Source organism: Ctenopharyngodon idella, chromosome 20, assembly GCF_019924925.1.
Source record: "Ctenopharyngodon idella isolate HZGC_01 chromosome 20, HZGC01, whole genome shotgun sequence".
In the NCBI taxonomy this organism is placed as follows: domain Eukaryota; kingdom Metazoa; phylum Chordata; class Actinopteri; order Cypriniformes; family Xenocyprididae; genus Ctenopharyngodon; species Ctenopharyngodon idella.
In genome coordinates this window covers 25,576,245-25,599,888 of record NC_067239.1, presented here as the reverse complement: position 1 = coordinate 25,599,888, position 23,644 = coordinate 25,576,245, and the positions used below count along the sequence as shown (strand labels likewise).

Below are 23,644 nucleotides of genomic sequence, written 5' to 3'. Positions count from 1 at the left end.
TTTAGAAGTCACGACAGCCACTGTCTATATTCTGATCGAGCTGAACTCTGTGTGATGGAGCCAGACCCCCAGCACAAATGGAAACTGTACCAAGAATTAAACATGAGGATGAATCAGCTGATCCAACCTCAAGGTCTTTCCCACACTCCCTGCGTTCCTCACAGGAATGTGCAAGAGCTAAGACTCTGCATCCTGCACCCCACTGCTTGCATCTCTGGAACGTGTGGGGTTGCAAAGCCACAATGCATGCTCTGACACGCCGAGGTCACGCAAATAAAGGCCTGAGTCGTGTAAGTAGCTGGTTGATTTTGCATAATTGCGCACTGCGCTGACGGGTTTGGCCCATTGTGCCCGAAAACGAACTACCCTCTCTCATTCTATAAGTGGGCCAGGGTTTTGTACATGCCTGAAAGACAGCGATGTAGTCCATGAACTCAGATAATCGAGCTTTTCTTCATCAAACGTGACCGAATTACACACTTCTGTCATGCACTGTCAATAAGATTTAGGTTTATATGGCCGATTTAAATATGGAAATGGCAAGCAGCTAGCCAAAAGCCCTATTGCAATGGTAATTTGTAATGAATAATTCTGATTTCATTATAATAACAAATCACTGGCTTGCGAAACCATTCCTGCGCTGGCACCGCTGTCTGCATCACTTTTATGCCATACTGTATAACCAAGTCTGACAGATCATATTTAACATTTTGAACTCTGCATACTACACCGCTAAAACCCACAAAACATTTTTTTTTTTTCAAAAAGCTTTGCCAGTTCCCATGGCAATGTGTGCTGTATGATCTGTCTGCTGATTATAAAAAAAAAAGTTATATTCTTCAACATTTTCCCAGTGCTGCATGTTCTTGATTCTACGCAATACCACAAAATAACAGGGAACTCATGATGACTGGTCAAAACAAATACAATATTCCATTATTCCCAATTACCTAATTAGAGGTTTATGGCACACTAACGCCTTTGGAAACACTGGTTACAGCAATACCTATGGGACCTGCAAGCTTGTTTGTCTCTCACCACTCTCTCGCTTTATAAATAGATCTAAACAATGGCTCAAAAAAACCATTGTCTACTCAGTAGACCGCAAAAGTGTCACAAGCCAGAGAGTGAAAATGACAATGAAGAGTGCCAGAGGAAGAGGGGTCTGGCTCTGAAAAGCTTGTATTCAGCATAAAACAGACATTGTGTTGAAGGACATTGATACTGACATTGATGCACTGATCTCTTTGGAAAGATGACCACAATTAATGAGCGAAGTATAGTTCTTATTAAAACACAATTACGTCTTGCCCTTTTCTCGTCAGTAAATGTTGACCAGCCAAAACACTGAAAGGCTTACCATGACATTTCTGTGACTGATAAAGTTTGCGATTCAACATCAAGTAGCTACTTTAGGCATCAAAGTTAAATGTAAATCAAGGTCTAAAAAGACAGGCACTTTCCAATATATATATATATATATATATATATATAAACTTTTTGTTGACTCAAAATTGTAACACACAACCCTGTTACCCATTCTGGCAATTAAATTATAAATTATATTTATAAATGATAAATTAAATTATTGGTCTAAAAAGACAGGCACTTTTCATAAATATGTTCAGTGTGAATTGATATTAAATTCAGCTACATATATATATATATATATATATATATATATATATATAAACTTTTTATTGACTCAGAATTGTCTCAGAACACATTAAATTACGCATTAAATTATTATTGGCAATTAAATTATGAATTATATTAAATTATAAATTATCTTTTATTAATTCATTTTTTTTTACATTTATACTATATTAATATTTATGCATAACATTGCATGTGTATATATATATATATATATATATATATATATATATATAAAACCTCATATAAAATTAATAAAAAATAACATATCTAAATATTTTTTAGTTTGACCTTGATAATAATCTGAAGTTTTTTAGGACTTCCAATGACCATTTATTATTAATAATAAAAATAATTCAAGAATTTCAGGTGTTATTTTGTGTCCTATTTATCCAAAGTGCCACTAAAATAAACTTGAAAAGTACTTGAAACAGACTGAGCAAACTGGCTTGTTCATAATTGCTTTTTTAGTACCCCAGGGGCCTATTTAAAAAGCCAGTGGTCTAACTGACCATTGATGACCAATGAGGGATGAAGCCAAACAACCGGCAACCCTCCATTTGGAAGAGAGCGCTTAGTCTAACATGCAGCATGCAGAACTGCAAGCCTACACATATAGTTATTTCCATATGATCATGCAGTGCTTTGCTACCACTAGACCAGTCACTTGTTTTCTGTCAGACTGACTCAGACACTCTGTTTCAAATGCTGAGCGTTGATTTAAGGCCACACACACTCTGCCCTCTGTTGATGCTTCATGAGTCAACATGCAGGGCTCATGAGAAAGAGTGTCTCACAGACTTTATTTAGACCCTTGAAGAATGTCCGCCTCCCTCCCAGTCAATGCCACAAGTCTTTCTCCACATCCAGTATTCCCAAGGTGAATGTAAGGTTTTATGGAGTGTTGGAGAGGACAACAGGGGTGCTTTCCAACACCGCCAGCCTCACAGGAAAATAGTAGAAGTAAAAGGACATTACACCATCCCACACAAATGCAAAAGTTAATATTATGTGTCAGCTTTTTTCGTTTGTTTGTTTTCAAGCAAGCCCATTTGAAAATCTGCTGAAGTTTGTGGTGATTTTGGAAAATATGTTGAAATCTGCAGAATGGATTTAAACAGTAAAATGTTTAAACAGTCGAGCTGAGAATACACTGTAAAAAAGAATTGTTGGTTAAAAATGTTAATATTATTTAGGTTATAAAGGAGCCACCGATGACTCATCAATGACATCACTCATCAATTAGCTCAGGGTCGACGGTCTACACACGTGCTTCCCGCGGGGCTGTCGGCGGCAGCTGACTTTCTCACAGGCTGCATGTCATTACGGAGCTATGCGTAACACAAACAATTCCTCGCTCCCAGAGTGTTTATCTCGTGGCACAGAGCACGGTGTGCCCACACATCAAAGTCGGAGGGAACAGACGCTGCTCAGCGGCAGCAGCTGCGCTCGGATCCTGTCCACACCCTTCCTGTTTGCCGCGGTCTACCTTGGGGCTGTTATTTTCCCAACAGAGCGACGATAACCCCCCTCTGCCTCACTCCCTTCACCGGCTTCAACAGCACCACCGACCGCTGCGGACACCGCAGCAGCAGCAGCAGCCGCCGCTCGGTTGGTCAGACCTCTCTGAGCGGGCCCTTGTTTCCATATTTACCAAAGAGCGGGATATTGGCTAGTCTAATGCCGTATTTACACTCTGGCACATAAGCTGCAAACTTATCAAACTGCAAGAGACAATAATGCTTTTCCACATAAATTACTTTGGCAAAAATTATGCTGTAAAATTTCATGCTTTAAATATGAAACTTTGAGTAGCCTATGTAAAAAATTAGCCTATAAAAATGTTAAATAAAATGTTAACGGAATAAGTAGGCTACATGTTGTATAAAGTCTGTGAACGTGTGTGTGTGTGTGTGTGTATATATATATATATATATTAGTGACCCTTGACCACTAAATTTTTGAAATTGAGATTTATACATAAGCTAAATAAATAAATAAGCTTTCCATTGATGTGTGGTTTGTTACGGTAGGACAATATTTGGTTGAGATACAACTATTTGAATATCTGGAATCTGAGGGTGCAAAAAAATCAAAATATTGAGAAAATTGCCTTTAAAGTTGTCCAAATGAAGTCCTTAGCAATGCATATCCACTCACAAAATAAATTTTTGATATATTTGCGGTAGGAAATTTACAAAATATTTTCATGGAACATGATCTTTACTTAATATCCTAATGATTTTTGGCATAAAAGAAAAATTGATAATTTTGACCCATACAATGTATTGTTTGCTATTGCTACAAATATATCCATGTGACTTATGACTGGTTTTGTGGTCCAAAAAGCTGTTAAGTGAACACTGTCCCTAGAAGATCTGTGCTCATATCTGTCACCATCTCAAACCCACAGCATTCTCCAGCTCCGGGTCAAGACCCTCATAACGCCGTTTCCTCAGTCGGAATGGCCCATGCAGTTTTCTCTGTGAGAGAGAGGCCGATTGAGTCTCCAGCTGCCATCACACAAAAACATCTTCACAGGCGTGCGGCAGCAGCAACCATGGTGAGCTACATCAAACAGGGCTGCTCAGACACCCCATAGACTTTCAACTTCAGAGCCACATCTAGACTTTTCTTTTGACCCCCTCTGTCTCATAGACCACCACACAGGGTCAGAGACCACTGTTACACTGTCCTAGGGACTTTTCATAATCAACACAAAAGGCAAAAATACAGCATTTTGGATGGATGCTTTTTTTGCAGATAGTTGCTGTTATTATTTCATTCACTGTTTTTAAGTATGTGTCATTTTTACATTCTCATGCAGTTTATCTTCTGGCAGATGGGATGGCAAGCCAATCAGCATAATGTATTTCTTGGACACCAGTGAGATGAACTAATGGAACAGGAGGCACATATAGACTGGTATGTAATGGATTTTTATATGGCTTAAAGTTTCAGCATCTTTTTAATCATTGAAATGTTGTGGATGTTAATTCAGTACATTTCTAGTGTGCTGCAAGAGTCGTTTTATTTTTAAGTCATAAATGATATTTTAAATGTATTAAATCAGATGTGTCTCGTACCAGTGGTGTGACATCACACAATTTCTCTCATGTCTTGTTTTATAGTCTATAATTCACACATGAAAGACCTGACCAGCACCTGTCATGCAAAACACCACAAGCTTTAATTATCACGGAAATGTCATTAAAGATTAGCAGAAGCGTCTGTTACATGTTTTACAACCTTTATATCCAGCTAGTTTAGCTACTGAGGTCTTTTTAGGTGTTCTATAGGGAAGTGCATGAAAGTTTGAGTGCAACACGACATATCAGCTTGTCCATCAGGATGTGAGTTCTCAGAGTTCTGGAAGCATCTAGTATAATCCAAAGTAAACATTCAGGCTGAAGGAGAGAGAGAGAGACCCTTATGATATAAGCAGCTCAGACAGTGAGAGAGTGTCAAGGGTTTGCTTCCCCTTCTTGTCTCGATCATTTATCTTATCAGATTCACAAATAAGTGTCAAGGGTTGCAGGGATTCCCTAAACTTCCCTCAAACATTTAAAGGAATAGTTCACACAAACATGAAAATTGTCTCAAACCTGCGGCATAAACACGATTTTATTTTAGGCGACTGAAAAATAGTGGTCTGCTCATTTACAAAGATACTGCATGCTTTATTACTAGTGTTGGGGAAAGTTACTTTTAAAAGGAATGCGTTACAATATTGCCTTACTCCATAAAAAAGTAACTAATTGCATTACGTAGTTACTTTTTATGGAAAATAATGGTTACATTACTTTTACGTTACTTTTTCTCGGCTGGGCTGGGCTTGCTTGTTTGATTTTTCATAACAAAAAAGTTCTATTTTTAGCAAATGTAAAGGCCCTTTCACATCAAAAAGTGAAAGGTTTTTATTGCAGATTTGCGTACCTCGTTGCGTACTCAACGATTTCACTCAACATGGGGATAGGAGAGCTGTCAGTCAATACATGGGAAAACAAAGTAGCTTGCATTACTTATTTGAAAAAGTAACTTAGATATTTTGTTGTAAATTTAAAAGTAACTTTACTAGTTACTTTAAAATGTAATCTGATTACATAAGTTACTTGTAATGTGTTACCCCCAACACTGTTAATTGTTTTTATGGTGCTTTTATAGTTCTTCTTGGTGATTGAGAGCTGTGGTCACTAGATACTGTTATTATATGGAAAAGATCTGTTCAAAGATTTCTGTCACTAAAAAACAAAATATGGTTTAGAACGACATGAGGAAATGACTACTATCAATTTTACCATCAAACGAAGAGCATTGTAAAATTCCATGTTCTATTCTGTTGAAAATATTTTAAAATTACTGTGATGCCAAAAGCTGAATTTTCAGCATCATTAATTCAGTCTTCTGTGTCACATGATCCTTCAGAAATCATTCTAATATGCTGATTTGATGCTTTATAAACATTTATTATTAGCAATGTTGAAAACGGTTGTGCTGCTTAATATTTTTGTGTAAACAGTGGTACTTTTTGTCAGGATTCTTAGATCCAGTAGAAAGTTCAAAAGAACACCATTTATTTGAAATAGATTGTTTTTGTTACAATATAAAAGTGAATAGAAGTGTATAGTAAATAGAAGTGTATAGTATCAGTATAATTATGCAAATGAAGCTGATATGTTCTGTTCTTACTAGCCATTGATCATTCTTCAGCATGGCAATATATTCTCAGAGTGGTCTTTGCCAGCTGCCTGTCAGCGCCAACTACTTACCCTTACTGACCCCCTCTGGAAGCCAGCTCTCTGATCTCTGACCGAACGCCAAACTCTTCTGCAGTAAAGCCAGAGTGGCCAGAGGAGCTTGACCTGTAATGTAGGCTGACCACTATATTACAGGAAGAATGAGAGTGCGGCTATAAACAATGAAAGCCACAGCTGTTGCCATTCTGTACAGTACCTCACTACACTTCCATCCAAGATGGCAAGATGGCTTTATGAATGAGACTGATGTGTCTTTTGTAAAAAAGGACATAGCAACTGGAGACGTTTTGTTTTGCAGAAAAAAATACAGTATTTGGCAGCAGTTAGATTGCTGAAATGATCCTGTTGCCTAGTCAAAAACTGAGCTGCCATTTACAGTCTAAACTTTATAGTCATCATGTAAATAGTTTGCTCATTTAAAGTTGATAATATTTAGCTTCTATATTCCTTTTTATGAGGTATATAGTTGAAACATAAGCAAACAATCAACTCTCACAACCCACACAATATTTACATCACAAACCTGTGGCGTGTGGCAGACTACTAAAATGAAAAGTCAAGTCTCTTGGTTTAGGGATAATTTAGTTCTCGAAATCCATTTTATTGTAGTTCTCATTTTTACAGAGTTTATGGGTTAAATGCAAAAGAATATGTTTTAATCATATAGTTGAGTCTATCAGCAAGCTTACAATAAACAGTTCTAATTTTAGCTTGTTTGTATGAAAAGACCCATTCACAAAATCAGAGGTTCATAATACATGAGGTTAAAAATATGATAAATTATCCTCCTGGTCTGCCTAATTAAAGTATGTTAATTAATAGATGATAGAAATATATCTTGAGTTTGGGTGGAGAATTGCTACAGGAGTGAGGCAACCAGCTATTGATATTTCATTCAAAAGTATATCACAGTATTGTGATATATTATTACAATTTAAAATGAATGTTTTCTATTTGACTATATTTTAAAATGTCATTTTTTTTAAAGCTGAATTTTCAGCATCATTACTCCAGTCTTCAGTGTCACATGATCCTTCAGAAGTCATTCTGATATGCTGATTTGGTGCTCTAGAAACCTTTCTTATTATTATTTTTAATGTTGAAAAAAGGATTTTTGTGGAAACCTTATACGTCAGCCTTAATTTTATGTGTAGCCTTTATTCAATTTTCAGACTGTGCTATGTTTATTTACAAAATATAGTGCACATGAAAGCAAACAACAAACCCACACAATATTTACACCAAAACCAGCTTAGGCTCTTGAATAAGATGCTTTCTTGCAGTCAGTACCTATGTGGTAGCATTAATATGTGTCAGTACAGCCATTTTGCACATAAACTACTGTAAATCACTGAAATACAGAAATATTTTCTGTTCCTCAAAGCAGTCATATGACTTAATACTTTTTTGTGTTAAACAGAAATAAAACGGGTTTGGAAGGACATGAGGATGGGTAAATAATGACAGATTTTTATTTTTAGGTGAACTATTTTCTTTATGCACTTTAAATAAATTAAATTGTGGCTTACAGTTATATTAAAAGGATTATATGTCTATTTCTGTACAAAGAATACATTTTATTGAACTTTTTCAGCTTTGCTAGACAATGACAAGTTCTTGTGTGTTTTCTACCAGTGGGAAAGACAGCGTGAGAGTGTCTGGGAGCTGTCGTGGACACCTCTCCCTCTACGTTTCTCCTGGTGTGAATGTAGCAAGATTCCTGCAGCTGATCGCGGCGGCTATTCTGATGACAGGTATTTTCCAGGGCTCGGACCCTCAGTCCAGGTTTTCCCCTGCAGGGTGTATAAAGATTTAGCAGACGTGTTGCTGATCTGGGGTCTGCGTATGGTCAGCTGGTGGCCCTCACTCAGCTTGATAAGATGAACTGAGCCTGCTGTTGTCACATTCTCCCCCAGATTCAACAGTGCTGTCTCGGGTGATAGCAGTAAGACCAGAGGGCCTCGGGTCAAGCATGTGCGCTACTGCTTTTCAACTGCTTGCACTGATAAGTCAAAGTGTCTGGACTTCCAAAACAATTACGGGGGGCCAGCCAATCGGACCTAAAATAAACCACATGTAGATTTAGACTAGTTCAAAATTAGTCTGAAATTCTTGAATCTTGTACTTGAAACTCATTATCACCGCAGACAGGACTTCAGTCACCTTGTCTTTCATCTGAGCCCCCAAAAATCAGTGATTAAGCTATCAGCCACCTTAAAAATTGGTGATTATGTGAAAACAGTGGCTGGAGAAGGAAAAGTCACTCGAGCACAAATTAGCTGTGAGTTTTAGCTACATGATTTTCCAAACATTATATTAAGATACACTACCTTTCAAAAGTTTGGAGTCAGTAAGATTTTTTTTTTTAAGAAACGAATACTTTTTACTTTGCTGTCATCAAAGTGACAGTAAAGACATATAATGTTACAAAAGATTTCTATTTTAAATAAATGCTGTTGTTTTTCCGATCTTTCTATTCATCAAAGAATCCAGAATAAAATATTAAACAGCACAACTGTTTTGTCATTGATAATAATAAATGTTTTTTGACCACAAAATCAGCATATTAGAATGATTTCTGAAGGATCATGTGACACTGGAGACCGTAATGACTGCTGAAAATGTATAGAAACAAATTAAATTTTAAAATATTTTAAAATAGAAAACAGTTATTCTAAATTGTGATCATTTTTCATAATATTACTGTTTTACTGTATTTTTGATCAAATAAACGCAGTCTTGGTGAACATAAGAGACTCATAATTTTCCCATGTCGGTTATTTCGGTTTTTTAATCCTGTTAATACTTCCCCCTTAAAAACATACTACCGTGTGTGTAGCCACGTGACTCCGCCCTGTCCAGTCAGTGACATAAAAGCAACACGGAGGTGAACGCCGGTTCAACACATAGTCTAACCGCACGTGCGGTTAGACTAAAAAATAGTTAGACCAAAAAAAAATAGAAACAAAATAATCGTTCATTAATCATAATCAAGGTAAAATGTTCATTTAATCGAGGTTTTGATTTTAGGCCATAATCGTCCAGCCCTAGGCATTCTGTATATCCACAGACACAATTGAATATTTTGCTTCAATTTTTAATTGTCTGAATTAGTTTTGAAAAGACATTTATTCTGATCACAGAATCACATGTTTATGCTTCATTTCATCTGTTTTCTCTGTACAGAGTTTTTTTCCCCGCTCCGGTCTATTATTGCGCTATAAAGACCTGTTCATTCCAAGAACGATAACTATAGCAATAACTATATTATTGTCCACGCCAGCGGACAATATAGTTCTGTTTATTCTAAGTGCACTGCAGTTTTGTTGTCTGCCGCTTTAAATGCTTGAGCTCTTTAAAGCAGGATGGATTCTGATTGGCTCTCAATGTTTTTATGATTCATCAGCTGGAATAAAATCATTCTGAAAGAGAAACCAACGTTATCATTTCTTGGTGCCATTATCGTTATAGCTGTGGCGTGGACACTATTCATTTGTATTTATAATGATTTTTAGAATGATATCTTTATCATTATAGTTATCGTCCTTGGTGTGAACGGGCCTTAAAGGGATAGTTCACCCAAAAATGAAAATTTTGTCATCATTTACTCACCCTCAAGTTGTTCCAAACCTGTATGAGTTTCTTTCTGCTGCTGAACACAAAAGAAGTTATTTTGAAGAATGTTGGAAACCAGACAGTTGACGGTAGCCATTGACTTCCATAGTATTTTTTTTTTTCTACTATGGAAGTCAATGGATACCGTCAACTGTCTGATGCAGGTTTGTAACAACTTGAGGGTGAGTAAATGATAAACTTTCTATTTTCCCAAAGTGTGTTGAATTTCTCTTAACCATGATCAACTTCATTATATAAGTCCATCACTCAGTAGCACACCCATTGCCATTTCACAATAATGGGGAGTGGAAGGATGCTTGCTGATAAAGAACCAAAGGGTGCAGCCCAAAACAACAATATGCAGCATTGTTTATCACCAGGCAGTGACACACCATATCAGTGTTTTGGCTCTGTGGGGTCTTACCCTGGTAGAGATTAGAAGAAAGCTCTTTCCTGGATCTCTCTCTAACCTTGTGCTTCCTCAGGGCCTGTGATACCCAAACTAAGTATGAGGAGAAAGTCCCATCTTAAAACTGAGGGAAAGATTGGAGGCCAGACTGAGTTCACAATCCTTATTACTTTTTTAGGTGTTTATCTTGTGTCACAGCACAAGATAAACTGTGCACAAGCTCATGTTTTGAAAAACAAAATTCGCCTTCACAGATAAATGTTAACAATGGCGATGTATCTTTCAAGAGGGTTATATATTAACTTTGTTAAAATATTTAAATAATAAATATATATTATAAATAATAATATACAACCAGTAATGATTAGCACAGGTGTCCCAAGAGGACACCCCTCCTTTCTTCTGTTTGTTTTTAATGTAGAAGGGAAGATTATCTTGTTGGCCTTCACTGACTGGTGCCACGTGTGAAAGCATATCTCTTTCTCGGACTGTGGTTGTATCCTGCCGTCTAGAGTAGTGATTTCACAGTGGTCAGGTCACTTAATGTGTAGCTGATGACTTCCTCTTTCTTGTCTGTTAATTACTTTAACACATTTGCCTGTCTGCTCAGACTGGGGGCGTCCAGGGCAGCTGCTTCCCTGCAAGCAGAGCGAGCCAGAAGCCACTGATATGGGAGCCGAGCCAGACTGCTTATGCAATTGGATTAAACTGTTACGATTTTTGGCGTCAAACAGCAACATCAATGCGTTTAAGTTTCGTCTTGTCTTGAATGAAAATGTTGGAAAAATAGTAGCTAACTGTTGATGTTTAATATATGTATATGTATGAATAGTTGAATCTGGGTTGTGCGGCATTCAGAATTTAATTGAGAATGCTATTAAATTTAATGTTTTTCATTGATTTAGTAATTGAATTTGGAATTGAGTTTGAATTGAGGTAGCAAACAGGATATGGAAATGAAGGTATGAATGCAAGGAAGTGAAATTGAAATTTTAACTGGATGGATGGATTATATTTAATAAATATTTTATAATATGATGTTTATAAACCTTTGTGAACCTGGTCGGGAGAACACTCCATTTGCCAAGATTCAGTGCTTATGTTGAATTTCTTTGAATTGCAATTCAGTGAAGTTCACTTCCTGTCATTCCAATCTAATTCATGTGGGGTGTGACAAATTTAGTTCAAATTTCAAATCATAAAATTGAAAGGGAACCAATTCTAAATTGAAATCCCAATCCTGATTTCAATAAATAAAGCTTTTGACAAAAGACATGACATACAAACATTTATCCATAACGGATGAGTTTGCTGAACTTAACTGAAACTTGTTGTATTTCTGTAGGTTAAATTTACTTAAAATGATCTACAAGCACTTCTGTGGCATGTTTGAGCATTCGGATCAAATGTTCAGAAGGTATGGAAATTAAAAACGCCACAAAATGTTAATTTATTTTAGTATTTAGCTCTAGAATTTTGTTTGAAGAGCTGACAATGCATCTAAAACTGTGGGTTTTAGATGGAAACTAAGCTATTGTGCAAATAACGAAGGTGCCACAGTGAATAAAGGGATGCTTAACAATTGGGTAACAGTGTTTTAACAATGAGAGCCGAATGCAGAAGGGGAAACCTATGGCTTCCTCAAGCTCATGTATCCTGACAGGAAGCTCAGGTCATATGACAGGAAGTAGAGAAGGGGCACCTGTCTGTGTGTGTTCTCACTCCATATATGCAATTTTTGTATTGTTAGCCCTCACCGTGTACACACTATAGCAGAGTTTAAAATGTCTTTTAAAGACTGATAAACTTGTTTACATGAGTATACGCTCCCTTGATAGCCATGCAAAATCAACACAATGATGTTGTTCTGACGCTGACACAATTCTGACAGACACTTTGTGTTGAGCCAAATGGCACTTGCAGTGCAGATTAGCGTGTTTCTGAGCGTAGCATGCGGGTTGATGGGTGCCGAAGCAAAATGCCAGACACAGTACGATGGAAAGCCGTGACAGAAATACTGCCCTGAATCTGAGAATGGCAGGAAGGGCCCTATTATTCTGACCCATTCTCTTCAACGTTGGCCCATACGACGCCTGGAGCCTGTCTGCCATGAACTCGCTTCCCAGGATTTCCGACTCACGGCCGGCGCTCCGACTAAAAGCCAAATATTTCACTCCAGAGACGCACAAGGCTTCCTGATATAGGATGCACTTGCTTGTCTCTCTGTGACCTTAAACACTAATAAAGCACCTATAATATGACTTTGGAGTCAGAAGTCCACAATCCTAGGATATCGTCGGTTTGTAACTGTTTGCTCTTCCACTGACAGGAAAAATAAACAGATGCCCATTTGTCTTGAACAGATTGGATAACAATGAGAAAGAAGTAGATTATTTACTCAGGGGTTAATTGTTTCAGTTTGGCGCTGAAATGAAACCTTCCAGAAAGTCATCAAAGAAAACAATCATGTTAGTCATAATCTTTGTTGGTGTCTGATCAGCAAGGAAACAAAAGTTATCACTAGATCTCAGTAACTAGTTTATTTTTGATTAGCAAACATTTTTCATTCATGCACACTTCATTCACTAATCACAAGAACATCCCTTGAGTAACATGAAGTGATTATGATCTCAGTAACTTCCTAGTTTCTTTTACTTCTGTTGGTACAGGCGTTGTATTGAAACTTCTTAAAAACCAGTTTAAGCCGGCCTAATGTGGTTAACTGGCCTGGCTGTTTTATTTAACTAGTTTTAGAAAGGTTTTGAACACTTGTCAGCTGTTCATGCCAGATGAACGCCAATTAGGCCAGACTTGAGGACCAGAAAACCACCTTAGACTGGTTTAAGCTGTTTTTAAGCAGGGTTTTCCCGTTAGGCTATCATAACACTAGCTTAAAATTGATAAACATAGGCATTATGTTAAGACTGTGTCTTAAGAACTAGTGTGACCAAGGCAATCAGTCATATTTTTTGGTATCAAATTAGACCAATCTATGTCATGTAACTGACTCCGTTATTAACAGTCTTAAAAAAAATTATGACTAAGTCTTTAGTCATAATGGCGGTTTATGCCGCTGGCCACTGGTTCTTGGGTGAATTTACTGAAGAGCAATAAATCCCCATGTTTTCCTAACCATTTTACTTGCACTATACTTTAATTTAACAGGACAAATGTTTGTTTGCCCTGAATCTAAAACAGGTCAGTGTACTCTCAAGGAAGAGTCGGGGCTGAGGAAGCTGCTGCCCAGGCAACAGTGTCCGTTGCCATGAAGCAGTTAACTTGGTTTTAAAAAGGCAGTTTGCGAGTGACTAAGGGCAGCCTTGTGTTCAGAGAAGGGCTTGAGATTGTGGCTGTTGCTGTTGTTTTCATTGTGTGCTTGGGACTCTGGGAGGGTAAGAACAATAATGCATGTAATGCTGATTTTGGAACGGGTCCACCCAGCTTTTCCCAGGCTGGCCAGCCTTGGGAACCACTGATAGCATGGCACATCAGGGCTGGGCCCCTCTCGCCGGGCCCAGGGGCAGGGCCGCCCGCCTTCTCCAAGCAAGCATGTTTGGGATGAAAGGAATCCTTCCTCCTGCCTGGGAATAGAAGAAACACACACAAATATCCACAAACGTTTGCACTATGTTGCGTCCCAAGTTTGGACCTGCTTCGCCACATGCTATGAGAAGTCTCAGAGGTGACACTGACTAGCTTGTAGCTCTATGCTGGCCGTGGCAGACTTGGCGGAGGCCATATTCCGGTTTTTGTTTTGCAGCCCTGCCCAGGACTGATATCACTAGCACTTGTTTTCAATAAGCCAAGGATGAAATGCAAAAAAAAACAAAAAAAAAAAAACAAATATGACTGAAACCTTCTTTTCATAATATCTAATATAAAGATATATGTAATAATAATATTATATACCATGCATATTTTCTATTTGTTTTGTGTGTGTATATTTGATTATATATATATATATATATATATATATACACACACACACACACATATACACACTATATTGCCAAAAGTTTTGGGACGCCTGCCTTTACGTGCACATGAACTTTAATGACATCCCATTCTTAATCCGTAGGGTTTAATATGGAGTTAGCCCACCCTTTGCAACTATAACAGCTTCAACTCTTCTGGGAAGGCTTTCCACAAGGTTTAGGAGTGTGTTTATGGGAATTTTTGACCATTCTTCTAGAAGTGCATTTGTGAGGTCAGGCAGTGATGTTGGCGAGAAGGCCTGGCTCGCAGTCTCCGCTCTAATTCATCCCAAAGGTGTTCTATCGGGTTGAGGTCAGGACTCTGTGCAGGCCAGTCAAGTTCCTCCACACCAAACTCGCTCATCCATGTCTTTATGAACCTTGCTTTGTGCACTGGTGCGCAGTCATGTTGGAACAGGAAGGCGCCATCCCCAAACTGTTCCCACAAAGTTGGGAGCTTGAAATTGTCCAAAATGTCTTGGTATGGTGAAGCATTAAGAGTTCCTTTCACTGGAACTAAGGGGCCAAGCCCAACCCCTGAAAAACAACCCCACACCATAATCCCCCCTCCATCAAACTTTACACTTGGAGTCAGTCAGGCAAATACCGTTCTCCTGGCAACCGCCAAACCCAGACTCATCCATCGGATTGCCAGACAGAGAAGCGTGATTCGTCACTCCAGAGAACACGTCTCCACTGCTCTAGAGTCCAGTGGCGGCATGCTTTACACCACTGCATCCAACGCTTTGCATTGCACTTGGTGATGTAAGGCTTGGATGCAGCTGCTCGGCCATGGAATCCCATTCCATGAAGCTCTCTACGCACTGTTCTTGAGCTAATCTGAAGGCCACACGAAGTTTGGAGGTCTGTAGCTATTGACTCTGCAGAAAGTTGGCGACTTCTGCGCACTGTGCGCCTCAGCATGCGCTGACCCCGCTCTGTGATTTTACGTGGCCTACCACTTCGTGGCTGAGTTGCTGTTGTTTCCAATTGCTTCCACTTTATGATACCACTAACAGTTGTCCGTGGAATATTTAGTAGTGAGGAAATTTCACGAATGCACAGGTGGCAACCTATCACGGTACCACGCTTAAATTCGCTGAGCTCCTGAGAGCGACCCATTCTTGCACAAATGTTTGTAGAAGCAGTCTGCATGCCTAGGTGCTTGATTTTATACACCTGTGGCCATGGAAGTGGTTGGAACACCTGAATTAAAAAATTTGGAGGGGTGGCTAATATATATATATATATATATATATATATAATGTATATGTATATATTATATATACACACACACGCATTTTTTTTTTTTTTAATCTTTGTAATTTTGACTTATTTTATATTTGTTTTTAGTATGACCCTGTAAGATTCTATCCAGGGTGTACAGATCTACTAAAGGCCCATTCACTCCAAGAACGGTAATTATAATAACTATATTAGTATCCACACCTACGCAAAATAATGTCCATTGTATTATAAGCACGTGCTGCAGTTTTGCTGTCTGCCCCTTTAAATGCTCCGGCTCTGAATTCTGATTGGCTGCCAATGTTATTATCGTTCATCAGCTGGAAAAAAAAAAAAAAACTTTCTCTGTGCCGTTATCGTTATAGTTGTGGTGTGGACTTCCCTATTCACACAGAATTAGAACATTTATTACAACTTTACAGTTATCGTTATTGTCTTTTGTCCATTTACAGAGACTTCAATAATGTGTACTGTCCCTGTAAAATAAACTAATAAATAAATTAAACATAGATATGAGAAGACCCAGACTTTTTGTAGATGTGTTGAACAATAACAATATACAACATGCAATAAATAGAGTGAAACAAACCTTTAGGGCTTGTGTATGCCTGCTCTATATGCTCAATATTTTCATTATACTGTCTTTATTTATCCTAAAAAGAACTTTGAAAATTCTTGAGTGGGCATATCCATCAACGGGAAAACGAGGGAAAGTCCGGGTCTGTGAAGCCGGACAGACTGCTTTAATTAGCCCTTATATACTTTAGGTCACACCTGGGAGAGCTGCAGCCTGCCCTGGGCTATGAGAGGCTGTTGACAGCTTGATTGGAGCTATCTGTGGTGAAGACTGGATCTGGTGCAGGGTGTTAAAGGCAATGGGTGATGCAGAAACCCTTCAGCAGTACAGAGGTTTGTGTCTTTATAATAGTCATTAATTTAGGAGATGATAAAGTTTTGGACAGTTAAATCATACTTAAAATCTATGATTTTTATTGCATTAGATTTTAGCCAAAAAGTCTCAAGTTCATTTTAAAGGAGTGTATGAATCAGTTCCCCTCAAGTTCACACTAGTAGAATAACCACATGTGTAGTTCGTCACATTAACTAAAGGCATGGTGTGTTTGAAAACATGAAAATATCCAAATATATTTTCTTTGTTTTGAACAGTACTGTATATCTAATGTTTTTACCATTTAAAACCTCCAATTTATTTGTGAAATGTTGAGTGTGTTTCTATCATTCTTTAAATGCCACTTGGTTTGCTATTGTATTGTGAAATATATAAGACATTTATATATTTTTAAGTATAATACTTTTTGGAGTAAAACAGTGAATTTATATTACAATTACTATTATTAATAATTAAATTATTTATTAATATTTAATATTATTTATTATTTATAATTTTATACAAATTTATTTTTAGTTATGATGGTTGTTTTTAGAAATTCTTGGGTGGTATGACAGAAGTGTCATTTTATTTTGACATGCAAAGACTTTAAGTATATTTTTAAAGTAAAAGAATGAATGAATTTCATCTGTAATGTTACATTGTAGACATTTACATAAGAATGTTCTCTCAAGTTCATGGATAAAAGTAACAAAATATAGTTCAATTCAACACTATGTGTGAAAGGTCATAAGCTGCCCTCCTCCACGATTCCAACTGGATATTTCTAAGGTTTTATATCATGTTAGATAAATTGGAAATACAATAAACAAACAATGTGTTGAATAGTGTTACGAGCTGCGGCCGCAGTGGTGGGGGTGACGCTTGGCTCGCGGTAACCTCCCAGTGGCAGCGGCCCTGCCGGCCCTCCCTGTGTTCCTGGCCGTCTCTCACATGGTGATTGGGTTTCAGCGCAGGGCTCGAGCTGTGGGAACGAGTCATCACACTGGCGGGCTGCCTGGGAGACTGTGCTACGCTCCACCAGGGGGAAGGCACATGACAAAGGGGGGGTTTTGTGAGCCCAAACAATGTGCCGTCTTCACTGTTTAACCCAGGAAATTCACTACAGCTGGAGCCTCCAGCTAGATGAGGAGCCCATGTGTGAAAGTGTGTCTGTCTCTGTGTGTATGCATATATTTCGTTCAGTGTGTCAACATACCGTTTTGCGCTATATGAAATACACAAGACAGGCTCTCTAACAACTTGAAAAACTTCTATAATCTCAATATAATCAATGTTTATTGAAACATTTTAAAGGGATTCGGTATGTCCACTCTGTAGATACTGCAAAAGTGCATAACACTAATTTATTTGGTTTATTTATGTATTTATTTACAATATTCTACCATTAAAGTAGGCATACTGCCTCCTTCAAATATTTAATAAGGCAGTACTTTAATGGTAAATAATAATAATATAGATTTTTTTTTTTTTTTTTTTTTTTTTTTACATATTTAGAAGGTAATTAAGGTAGTTTTTACTTATAAAAATACTTGTAAAAATATATGTAGTCTCTAAAATATACTGTTTTTTTTTTTTACTATATATGGTAAGGTAATTTACACTTTACCAATTGTAACTTTTTTTTAATGACAATAACTTTTATTAGGTAAATAAATATGGTTTTGTTTTGTTTTACATACGAGTATACGTTTTAATGGGGTTTTCAAACTACCTTTCAGTAACCTAAATGTGAAAAAATACAAAAGTCACGTGAGCAGAGCTTGATCGCCTTGTGTTGGATGGTAAGTCGACAAAACATTATGTCGTTATTTTCATATTAATATAGATTTGAAATAAATATATAACATTAATTATTGTTGTTCTCTTCAAGATATTTGAAGGTTAGCTAACTGTGTAAAGTGACGCTAAAACAATTTGGGCTGCGCGAGACAAATCTAAACAAACTACTGACAGAAATTCCGTCCTTAATAATTCGCACACTGAATAAACCTGACTACGTTTTGGCAAGCCACTCTGCATCCTCAAATTAGCCTTGCCAGAAACCCTTTACCTAGATTTCCTGCCTATCTGCACACTGTGTCCAAGCTCAGTCAGGCTCTGAAACACCGTCGCCTTTCTTGTGTAAAGTGTTTCTCACGCTTCTGGGGCCCTCGGGTGCAGAACGCGAGTGCTGAAGCTGGGCAGAGTCAATTATCAGGGGAATGAAGTTTGAGACCTCCATTCGGTGGCTCGGGGCGTGTTTTCTTTTTTTTTTTTTTCGGTGGGTGTTCCCAAAGCAGGACGTGGGCGTGAATGCGAGACTGAGGCTCCAGCGGTTCGTGGGAAAGACGCTCAGAGTGTTTGGTGATTGTACCTGTGCGCACGGCATCATGAAGCGGCCTTGTGAGGACAGCACGTCCGACAGCGACATGGATGAAACTATTGATGTGGGCAGCGAGAATAACTACTCGGGGTAAGCATGCATTAGATGGTTGTTTGTTGTTCTCTAGCTGAGGATTCACTTTTAGGTGTTATCTTTCTATTTAGACCTTATATTAAATGTATAAATATATATAGGCCTCTAATATAATTACACTTATTATTTAAAAACATTCTAGTTCATTTATCATTTTATTAATTGTAATTTTAATATTTTAATCTTAGACATTATAGATAAACTCATTTTGTATGACAAAAAAGCTTTGGTAATACTTTAACACAATTAAACATTATTATGTAGTGCTCAACAGTTCCATAGTTAAAATGTCACTGATAGTATCATAGACATTTTAATTTAATATTTTTCATATATGGTGAATGTACATAAACTACTATAGTTAACTAAAAGTTTGTAACTTGTATACTGTCATGCAACCTAAAAATGAGCATCAGAATGAACTGGTTTAATTCAACTCAAAATATTATTTAATATGACTAAATCAAACAGATTACATTAGATTGCACCAAGAATAATTTGATGGGTTTAATCAAGTGGAAATGGATCCTTTAGATATCAATTGCATGTTACCATGTTTTAAAGTATTGCTTACATGTTACTAAACGTTATTGTAAAGTGTTATAGACATTTCTAACTTTTTGAATGCAGGCTATAGATATTAATGGTATTTTATGCATTATGCATTTACTTACAAGTAAAAGGCTTAATGAAGTGTTACCAATTATCACTGTCAAACATTTTAGGTAACCTAAAATATGTTTCATGTGGTTCATATTTAAATGAACTGTGGCCAGTTACATAAACTGCTTAGACTAGTCTTACAAGTTAGTCATCTGTTTATTTTCTTCAAGACTGGTAATAACTTTTTTTTTTTTTTTTTTAAGTCGGCTACATAAAATGGTAGATTGGTCTAATCTGAATCTGAAAAGTAAGACTGATTATTCCAAACTAATTGCTGTTTGGCCATACTACTTCTTAACTTTCTTAACTTAACAGTCTTAACTTAGAAGCTATGTAACTGGCCCCTGGTTTTGTTAGTCGAAAATCAAAATATAATTTAATACAACTGAATTAAAAAAAGTCATTTTAAAGGTAACTATGAACACTTTTTACAGTGCAATGATAAGTTTTCATCCCTTTTTTCCCCCAAAGTCAAAGCAACGGTTCATTTATAAGATGTGGCTCACCTACCACAACATCCCAAGTCATGGCCAGGAAGAAGCGGAGAGGGGTAATTCATAACTTTTGAGAATTTTCATATTTGTTCAAATCTTTTAAATACTTTATTCAAAACTCTGATACATTATACTCTGTTGATTATTTTATATATTGTAGATAATTGAGAAAAGACGGAGGGACCGAATAAATAATAGTTTATCAGAGTTACGTCGTCTGGTGCCAACAGCATTTGAGAAACAGGTGAGTTCACATCCCTGTGTGCTTTATTACGCTTTATGAAAGTATTATTTCTAATAATAATAACTGTAATAAATTAAATGTAAGTGGAAGAGGATGTTGTCACATTATTTCATCAAAGCTATCATATTAAAAACATATCCGATTTCTTCTCCCAAGGGATCTGCCAAGTTAGAGAAAGCGGAAATATTGCAGATGACAGTGGATCACTTGAAGATGCTTCAGGCCACAGGAGGAAAAGGTAGACTGCTTGTTATTGGCTCCCATCTTGCACTCCACCTAAAGCTGTAGTGAAATTTGAGCACGGAGTTCCCTTTTGACCAGATTAAAGTGGAAATCAATGTTAATGGTAGGATTGAACTCGTGGGAAAGTGCCGGCAGGACAAAAGAAGCACTTGACCCTGGGATTGTGTTTGCTTTCATAAATCCATGGGAGGGGAGTGGGGCCGCATTCACAGGCTGCACTGTTGGGGGTTTGTTAGGGCTTTCCAATGAGTGTTAAAACTGAAGCATAGGGGAGAGAAAACAAATATACAAACAGGTCAGGTCACAATCCCATTCTGCTTAGGTTTAGCCTCTCGAACACAGTGGGGTTGCATTTGATTCATCATGATTAAAGCTTCACATTTGAATCGTTCTCTCTGTCTCTTTCAGGATATTTTGATGCTCATTCTCTGGCCATGGACTTCATGAGCATCGGCTTTCGTGAGTGTCTAACTGAAGTGGCGAGGTATTTGAGCTCTGTGGAAGGTCTGGACTCCAGTGACCCCCTCCGCGTCCGCTTGGTTTCTCACCTCAGCAGCTGCGCCTCGCAGAGGGAAGCGGCCGCCATGACCACATCCATAGCCCATCACCAGCAGGCCCTCCACCCGCATCACTGGGCCGCCGCTTTGCATCCCATCCCCACTGCATTTCTGCAGCAGAGCGGACTTCCTTCCTCAGAAAGTTCCTCTAGCAGGCTGTCTGAGGTTCCTCAGAGGGGTGCAGCCCTGCTGACCTCCTCCTTCACCCACAGTGACTCCGCACTCAGAGCGCCCTCTACAGGCAGTGTCGCTCCTTGTGTACCGCCGCTATCCACCTCACTGCTTTCAATATCGGCAACCGTTCACGCAGCGGCCGCCGCAGCTGCGGCGCAAACCTTCCCTCTATCTTTTCCTGGAGGATTCCCGCTCTTCAGCCCCAGTGTAACAGCATCTTCAGTGGCTTCTTCCACCGTGAGCTCTTCCGTTTCCACATCCACCACATCCCAACAGAGCAGCGGGAACAGCGGAAGCAGCAGTAAACCCTATCGACCATGGGGGACTGAAGTGGGAGCGTTTTAAGTGTTGGATTTGCTCTTGTTGCATCTGGACGTCTTCCACACTTTGTACATAAAGGAAAGAAAATAGCTATTGTGCCTGCTTTGGTCAGCACCATGGGCTTTTTTTCTCTACACTTCTCGTGCACATATGCAACATCAAATAAGCCAACTTTCTGGGAGGGAAAGAAAGACTTTTGCACATCACAATGCGTGGACACCCATAAGGATGAAGAGTGATTGTCATTTTTAAAGAAAATTACTTTTTTTTAACTTTGTGGGCTGCGCTGTGGGACAGTGCCTGCATAAACACTGCTAAAATGCTGCATTTGATATCTGTGCTTTGATATTTCACAATAGAAAAGCATATTGTCTGATTTTCACAAACACACACACAGTAGCTTTAGAGTTTAAAAAAACAGCTTGTTCAAAAACAAACCAAAGGTTTTGCAGATAATCACTAAAGTGAGGTGTGAATCAGTTTTGTAATCTATGATTTAACAATCCAGTTTGTAAATCTGTATATGTGTAAGATTGTAACTAGAGTTTATATTGAAATTAGACATATGAGTTAATTGGTATGATGCACTTCAATCACTACTGTTTTTTGGGGGGGGCGGGGCGGGATCTTCTCCACTTTACAAAATAGGCCTACTGAAAGTTTTTTAAAATAACATTCACTAATGCTCATATGTGAGATTTTCTACTACTGTAACTTTGTTACCTTTTTAATAACCCTACCACGCTCTGTAAGATGTAACCTTTTTCTATGCAAAAAAGAAAAAAAACAGATGTCCATGAAGAAACTGAGTGTTTTTTTTTTTTGTTCCGACACATATGCCTTAAAACCATCATTCCATTTGCCTTCACCACAACAGATCGTGGAATGTTATGAGAGAAAGTAATTGTTTTCCCATAGCATAATTTGAGTTCTTGAAATTGTATGGTGGAAAAAAATATTTGCGTTCTTTTATGTGTTTTTCTAATAATGCAAAAGAAGCCAATGTAGTCAAACAAACAACTGCAATTACAAGTGCCACTTCAACAGTTATAAATCTGTCGACAAACTTTAAAGTAAGCTACAAACACATTTATTGAATAAAACGCATACATCAATAGTCAAAGTTGTTAAATAGTCACCAGCAATTTTAAATATGTTCCCTTTTGTTTATGAAATGTCTCAATGCCATGTATGTTGACACTGCAACAATATCTTAAAAACATTTAAGCAGTTCTCCTTTGCTGTTTACTGTTATTTGAAGGCACGGTCCCTCAAGGTCCCCCTTGGTCCCTCAGGGACAGCTCAAGTCAAAACTTATGTAGCTGTTCTGGCGGGCGTGAACAAACCGCCGGTCGGACTGCAGTAGTGTGCGCCACATGAAAGCACAACAACACCAGTCACTCCTCCCCAAGATGGGTCTTTATGCCGGCCTAATCCACTCCCTTTATGCCAGGGTCTGTTAGACAGATTTACATTAGTAAATCACTGTCACACCATTAAATTCCTTAAGAGAAAAAGTATCAGCATTTCCAAGTGAATGGGGATTAAGGCAAACAGCGCCTGCTACCCACCGGCAATCATGGGAAAAGTGCGAGGCCATAAATCCGCCGGTTATCTGCTTTAGAGCGGCTGGTTCTCACGCCGGGCCCCTGCCTTTGAAGTGGCCGTCATATATCAAGGCCGCACATGATCTCCCCAAAAACATCACACGGGCAAAGAGTCAGTGGTGTGAACGTGGTCAGTAAGCCTGTCAGCTTCATTACTTTCCACACATGAAAATGGTTTAGCTACTACTATGTGCTTTATATTCCAGACCACAAGATAAAAGCAGCATATAGATATGATCACAGCTCAGACAGATCATATTCTAGGCTCTAGGGCACAGTGAGTTTGCACGCAGTCATTTTTAACCTCAATTGTTTGG

At 38.1% G+C, this 23,644-nt stretch overlaps 1 protein-coding gene and 1 long non-coding RNA gene across 6 annotated transcripts; both read left to right on the top strand.

The window, feature by feature from the left end:
• The first annotated feature begins 2,903 nt into the window (after positions 1 to 2,903).
• Positions 2,904 to 16,982, top strand: LOC127502349 (uncharacterized). Of its 5 annotated transcripts, none has more exons than XR_007926821.1 (6): positions 2,904 to 3,267; positions 4,070 to 4,219; positions 4,484 to 4,581; positions 7,834 to 7,894; positions 8,049 to 8,167; positions 16,424 to 16,982. It is a non-coding gene; the product is annotated as an uncharacterized LOC127502349 (long non-coding RNA). The 5 variants fall into 5 exon arrangements; XR_007926820.1 differs by lacking the exon at positions 16,424 to 16,982 and adding an exon at positions 8,330 to 8,933 and having other exon boundaries at positions 7,834 to 7,866; XR_007926819.1 differs by lacking the exon at positions 16,424 to 16,982 and adding an exon at positions 8,330 to 8,933.
• Positions 16,983 to 18,351: 1,369 nt separating this feature from the next.
• On the top strand, positions 18,352 to 22,952 carry hey2 (hes-related family bHLH transcription factor with YRPW motif 2). Its single transcript, XM_051875380.1, has 5 exons — positions 18,352 to 19,021; positions 20,159 to 20,237; positions 20,342 to 20,425; positions 20,582 to 20,663; positions 21,077 to 22,952. The coding sequence occupies exons 1-5, from the start codon at positions 18,771 to 18,773 to the stop codon at positions 21,742 to 21,744; spliced, it is 1,164 nt and encodes a 387-aa protein (XP_051731340.1). The 5' UTR covers positions 18,352 to 18,770; the 3' UTR covers positions 21,745 to 22,952.
• The last annotated feature ends 692 nt before the right edge of the window (positions 22,953 to 23,644 follow it).